This window comes from Nuphar pumila, chromosome 10, assembly GCF_984573655.1.
Source record: "Nuphar pumila chromosome 10, dmNupPumi1.hap1.1, whole genome shotgun sequence".
Classification (NCBI taxonomy): domain Eukaryota; kingdom Viridiplantae; phylum Streptophyta; class Magnoliopsida; order Nymphaeales; family Nymphaeaceae; genus Nuphar; species Nuphar pumila.
Genome location: NC_143258.1, coordinates 82363198 through 82369322, shown reverse-complemented (window position 1 = coordinate 82369322; position 6125 = coordinate 82363198). Strand labels below are relative to the sequence as shown.

Sequence of the window (6125 nt, the reverse complement as noted above, 5' to 3'; positions counted from 1 at the left end):
AATTTTTTGAATGAGTTTAGAAGGCTCTATGCCATCTATAAATAGGGGTGCAGAGGTTGTTTGCTGGTGGGAGAAGAACAGAGTGGTTGTGTGTAGCGTGCAGCGTGCAGAGAGAGAGAAGAAGTAAGAGAGAGAAAGGTTGGAGAGAAGAAGATGAAGGAAGAAGGTTTGTCACCACGTATTGATCCTCAGAAAGAGGTGTTGGTTGTGGTGTAAGTTTTGACTCAGGTTGTGCACTCGAGAAGTAATCTTGTATCTCTCACTTCTTATGATTCTTTTGTTGTTATTTTCTTTAGCTTTGGGCAAGCTATTGACGTTGTACTCACTACTCTTATTATAGTGGATTATTCTTTTTGTGCCCCATGAATGTAGGTTGTGTTGACCGAACCATGTAAACCATTGTATTGTGATTTGATTGTGCCTTTATTAGATCCTATATTGCTTCCGCACAAATTTTTGTTACCCTCATTTCTCTACAATAGCATCACAAATTGTGCCAATCTCAAAAGTCTAGGTCCTCGTTGAATTGCACGGACCTCATGTTTTTGCAATAAATCTTATCCCTACATGAAAATTATGCTAACATACACCAAGCAAATGAAATCACATGGGCGACCTTTATGAACGTGCAGCATCATCTCCACCTCCCACCCCCCAAATGTTTGCTTCCAGCGAGTCTTGAAGTTGTGCATCTCTACAGAATTTTGATAACAGAAGAATGGACTCATGGACCACCATCCTCAATAGGCACTCGCAAATGAATCCAAATAAACTGAGATCAAGAAAGAATAGAAGCGGCTAGCAACATCGCCTATATTAAGATCGCAGGTTCTGATTCTGTTGCTCCACAACACCAGGCTGTTCAACCGTGGAGAGTGGCCAAAATGGTGAAAGAGCTACCACTTTTCCAATTATGATGAGTGTTGGTGATACAAAGTCTGCTGCCTTCACTTCATTCGCAAGATGCATCAGCTCGGCAAATATCTACATAAGGAACAGCCTTCATAATAAATGTTGTAGTTTACCGAGGTATTTGTACATCAGATGATTAATCAACAAGAAAACAGGATGTACACTTACAGTACAATTTCTGTAATTTAAGAAAGAATTAGCATGGAAATATTTTCAGCCTAATGGAAGATCTTTACTAGAAAAGTACAGATAGCATACCGTCCTTTGCTGAGGTGTAGTTCCTCTCTCTACCGCAGCTGATGGAGTGCTTGGGTCCAAACCATGGGAGTTCAGCTTCGCCACAAGAGATGGCAAAGTCGACAATCCCATGTATACAACCAATGTTGAATCAGGATTAGCAGCATGGTCTGCTACATACAGGGGATCTTTTCCTCCTTTCATGGAATGCCCTGTTAAAAACTGCACACTGCAGGGAAAGAGATATTAGCACAACAGCATACCAACAACAGAACTTCAAAAAGAACTCGAAGAATCAGAAGCAGCAGGAATGCTTTTTCACTAACACCAAGCATTCCTAATTTAAAACATAAATCATAATGAATGATGGGGTTCAAGCAATACAATTGCAGTAGAACCACTTCATGCATTAGATTGGATGAACTCCATAACTGATAGACTTTATGACAATTATACAACTGAGTCTTGCAATTTGAGCCAATAGATGTTTTCAAAAATACATTGAACACTAGTAGTACTAGAGAAATTTATTGAACACATGATCTACTGGAGTTTTATTGCATAGCTCCTGTATTAGACAGCAACCAGTTTGTGCTTATCATATACATACTCCAAAAGCTTCAGGTTTCAACTGTTAAAGGTAACTCAAGATTCACCATTGTCAGCTCAATCCAATCAGGTCCCACTCAATTTCTAAGTTGAACCAACTCAAATAAGTTTGTCTAAGTTGACCCTTGTGCAAAAGTATGCAAAACTAAAACCTCTAAGTGCATGACAACACAAATCAAAATCCACATAACAGTTTCTGATTAATGCCTCTTACACACAAATAGCAACTAGATAACAAGTTGGGTGTCCTTGGCTCAATGGAGAGAAAAGTAAACAAATATATATGTTATAATAATCAAATTATAGCGCAAGATCTTACCTATTAGCAATACCTCGATGGGTTAATGGAATCCCCAATTCTGCAGCTATCCCAGAAGCAGCAGTAATTCCTGCATCATTATTATTATGGGTGATTTTACTCAAGAAAAGCTCAGGAGAAAGAAAATGAATGAATTTCATGACAATGGTAATTGAATTGCAATTCATGGAAATAAACAAGTGTCAAGCTATACCTGGGATAACCTTGACATGAATTCCTTGTCTTTGTAAAAAATCCATTTCCTCTCCTCCCCTGCCAAACACCTGCTCAATTCACACAATGTCAAATTACACTATATGCCTTTGACACAGTATCCAAGTCGTATATAATGATAAAGTTGCTCTTGAATCAGATGTGGACAGCAGTAGTTTTGGATAGAGACCAGAATAATGGCACCGTAGATTAACAGAGCATCTGGGCACCTAGTGACCCTGCTAGCAGCAAGCAGAATTGCATTTTTATATTTATACTGTAATGCAACTTAGAACATGAGATCATTCAGAAAACAAGTTCATGTTGTTTGGCATTCAAGAAGCATAAAAATGCACAAAAGCTCAGGCACCTCGCTATCATGGTCAAATGTGATATTGATAAAGCCACAACATTAGTTCAAAGGCCTTCAGTTGAAGGAAAGGATGGGTTATCTCCCATCCCCTTGCATGGGCAAGAAAACAAAGAGCACAACCATTTTTTCCATAACCAAACACTGCATGATACCATAATGAGGATAAAAATCCTAAGCAAACTCACAACTGCAAAAGGAATCATGAAGTACTAGCTCGACCAAATTGTAAAGAATGGGAAAAGAAAGATCGTTTCAGCAAAAGAGAGTGATAGAAAACAACCCTCCGACTTTAATAGACTAGTTCATTCATTTTTTTGTAAATACCAAAATTCATATATATAGAAAGAGAGTAATGGGTTCGTGCTAAATAAAATATGTTAAATGAAACGTGTTAAATGAGTTTTTCAGGTTTTTTTTTTATTTTTAAATTATGACCCTACAAATGTGATCTATGTACTTGATTTTATAGGGATCAGCTCTTGAAGTGTTCGATTCCGACACATGGGTTGGTTTTTATAATGATCCAAAAATCAACCATCCAAAATCTTTATAAATTTTAAAAGCTTCAAATATCATTTTTTTTCATCAAAAACACATGATTTGGATTCCTCCTAAATCCACCATGCCCAAAACATTTATGAGTAGGAACTGCTAAAAAAAGGCGGAAGATTATAAAAACCCATTTAGCAAATTTCACTTAGCATGGACCCATTTCTTTTCGTAACTCTCTTTATATGAATAATGGGTCAGTGCTAAACCTATTTAGTGTTAAATAACGTGTTAAATGGGTTTTTTGGGCTTTTTTCATTTTATTTTTAAATTCTGACCGTATAGATGTGATCTATGTACTTGATTTTATAGGGATTAACTGTTGAAGGGACATGGGTAAGTTTTTATAAAGTTAGAAAAAATCAACGGTCCAAAATCTTTATAAATTTTAGAGGCTCCAAACCTACCATGTCCAACACATTATTCATATAAAATCAACGGTCCAAAACCATTTTTTTCATCTAAAACATATATTAGTGTGGATTCTTAGTAAATCTACCATGTCCAACACATTTATAGGGCAGAACCCTTAAAAAGCACCCGAGAAGCTGGAAAAACCCATTTAGCAGGCGGTTTAGCACCAAATATATATATATATATATATATATATATATATATATATATATATATATATATATATATATATATATATATATAGAGAGAGAGAGAGAGAGAGATGGGTCGGTGTTAAACCAATTTGGTGCTAAACAGCGTGCTAAATAAGTTTTTCTGCTTTTCTTATTTTATTTTTAAATTCTGACAGTACAGATGTGATTTATATCCTTGATTTTATAGGGATCAGCTCTAGAAACGTTTGATTCCAACACATGGGGTAGGTTTTTATAAAGTTCAAAAAATCAAAGGTCCAAAATCTTTGTAAATCTTTTAAGGCTCCAAGTATCATTTTTTTCATCGAAAACACTCTTAGTAAATCGACCATGCCCAACACATTTATGGGGCCAGAACCGCGTAAAAAGAACTGGAGAAGCCCGAAAAACCCATTTAGCACGCTGTTTAGCACCAAATTGGTTTAGCAGGGACCCATATATATATATATATATATATATATATATATATATATATATATATATATATATATATATATATAATGGCAACTTTCTAAAGATCAGAGTCATACCAAAGGATCACCTCCTTTGAGCCTCACCACATTAGCTCCGGCTTCAGCAAAACTCAACAGCAACTCATGTATCTCCTCCTACACCGCCATAAAACATTCTTGAACACACTACCACCAAATGCTAAAGAACACACCTAAAACCCAATTAAAACAATGGAAAAGAAGCAAACTTTTGAGTTCTCACCTGAGTTCTACTATGGTAACCAGCCGTCTTCCCCACATAGAGAAGCCTAGCATCCGAGCTAACCAAATCCACTATATCATTCGAAACCAACCGATCGTAGAGCACGAGATCGGCTGCCCGGATCACGTTCAACGCCTTCACCGTCAAGAGCTCGGGATCGCCCGGACCTGTTCCCACCAGGGAAACGTTTCCTGGCCCTCTCCTCTTCCCACCACCCGACTCAGCCATGCGCCTCTGTTTCAGCTCCATCAGTAGCTTCTTTAACTCGGGGAGTTGGAGGGCTATGTCGTCCTCCCTAATGGAATCCGAATCACAAGGAAGCCCGCACGAGTTCTGAGAGGTGGGTTGTTGGTATAGCCACCCATCTCGTCGGTATCTTTCGGGGGAGTGCTTTTCTGTAAATGGGGAGGCTCTGATGGAACAGAGGAGTCGGAAATTTGTGGGGTTCTCGAGTTTTGGTGGGTGTAAGGAGGGTGAGCAAGAGGAGAGGGAAGAAGGGCAGATGAAAAGAGAAGGTTGATACATAACATGACGAAGAAGATTGTTCATGGTGTGGGTGTGGAGAGAGAGAGAGAGAGAGAGCAAAGATTGGGAATAGAGTGGAGAAGAGGGTCAAGGTTGGCGTTTGGGGAGAGCAAAAGGTCCTTTCCCTTTTGTTCTTATAAGGATGTATCAAACGGTCCGGATATTTTCAGATTTGCATGTCTTAAGCAAGATTCAAATGCACACAGAAGTTCTATTTGGAAGCCCAAGACGAGACACAGAAGTACGGGTGTCAACTGGTAGGGTTTGGTTAGAACTCAGATAAAACCAGATTCAGATCTGATTTGAGATGTTGGTACGAAGTCCGGATTTAGATCCAATCAAGCCCACCATAAGATAAACCATACCTGGATTCTATAAGGATTACATGAACCATATCAGATAAATTTATATTTTTTTATTCTTTTACGTTGAAAAATCTTGGATCTTAATCAGAACTTGGGTCGAGCTCGAGCTTGGTATGAAAGTTCCCAAACCATACCCAGTTACATATATTAATCGGATCCTTGGGGTTGTACCCGGATTCTATTTGAACTTCTTATTTATCACCTGATACATGTAGGGTTCAAGTCAAACCCGACCGGTTGACACCCCTACAGAGAACCAAGTGTAAACGAAAGAAGAGATGAAAACGAGGTATGAGGGTAGTAGATTTGCCAACTATTTTCTTGTTTATAAGATAGTTAAAACCACTATTAAGAGAAAAAAAATGGGTTCCTGCCAATCTACTGTGGCTTCTTTAGTAGTCTAGAATCGCCATGCTTAGCAACACAGAAAAATGAAACCTTAACTGCCTGTCTAGTGACCTAAGCTTTATCCCACTATGTCAAACCCCTTTGGGGCCTCAACTACATCATAACATCGTCCAAAAATGAGGGCCATTTCCATTCCCATCTCCCTTTCATCATTATTCTCATCTGCAAAATAGGGAATCCTAAACAACAAAGCTTTTAAGGATTTCCCATTTCTCATCTCTGATTCCCCAACATAGTTTAGATCTGGATTTGTTCAATCTCATAGTTTTTCTATTTGGGTTTAGATTAGTATTACAAGAGATGTTCCATTTTCG

General features: G+C 38.1%; 1 protein-coding gene across 1 annotated transcript; it reads right to left on the bottom strand.

Annotated features, from left to right (window-relative positions):
- Positions 1–491: 491 nt before the first annotated feature.
- Positions 492–5115, bottom strand: LOC149827059 (S-adenosyl-L-methionine-dependent uroporphyrinogen III methyltransferase, chloroplastic-like). The gene is made up of 6 exons (XM_090019149.1): positions 4514–5115; positions 4330–4407; positions 2271–2340; positions 2078–2147; positions 1171–1378; positions 492–984 (listed from the first exon to the last, which is right to left on the bottom strand). Exons 1-6 carry the CDS (start codon positions 5060–5062, stop codon positions 817–819), a joined length of 1143 nt encoding a protein of 380 aa, XP_089875275.1. The 5' UTR covers positions 5063–5115; the 3' UTR covers positions 492–816.
- Between the last annotated feature and the right edge of the window lie 1010 nt (positions 5116–6125).

Coding starts and splice junctions, on each gene's coding strand:
- LOC149827059 (XM_090019149.1), bottom strand. CDS start 5,062: ATGAACAATCTTCTTCGTCATGTTATGTATCAACCTTCTCTTTTCATC. Junction 2,341..4,329: donor TCAAAGGAGGTGATCCTTTG/GTATGACTCTGA, acceptor TGAATTGAGCAG/GTGTTTGGCAGGGGAGGAGA. Junction 985..1,170: donor CTACACCTCAGCAAAGGACG/GTATGCTATCTG, acceptor TTCCTTATGTAG/ATATTTGCCGAGCTGATGCA.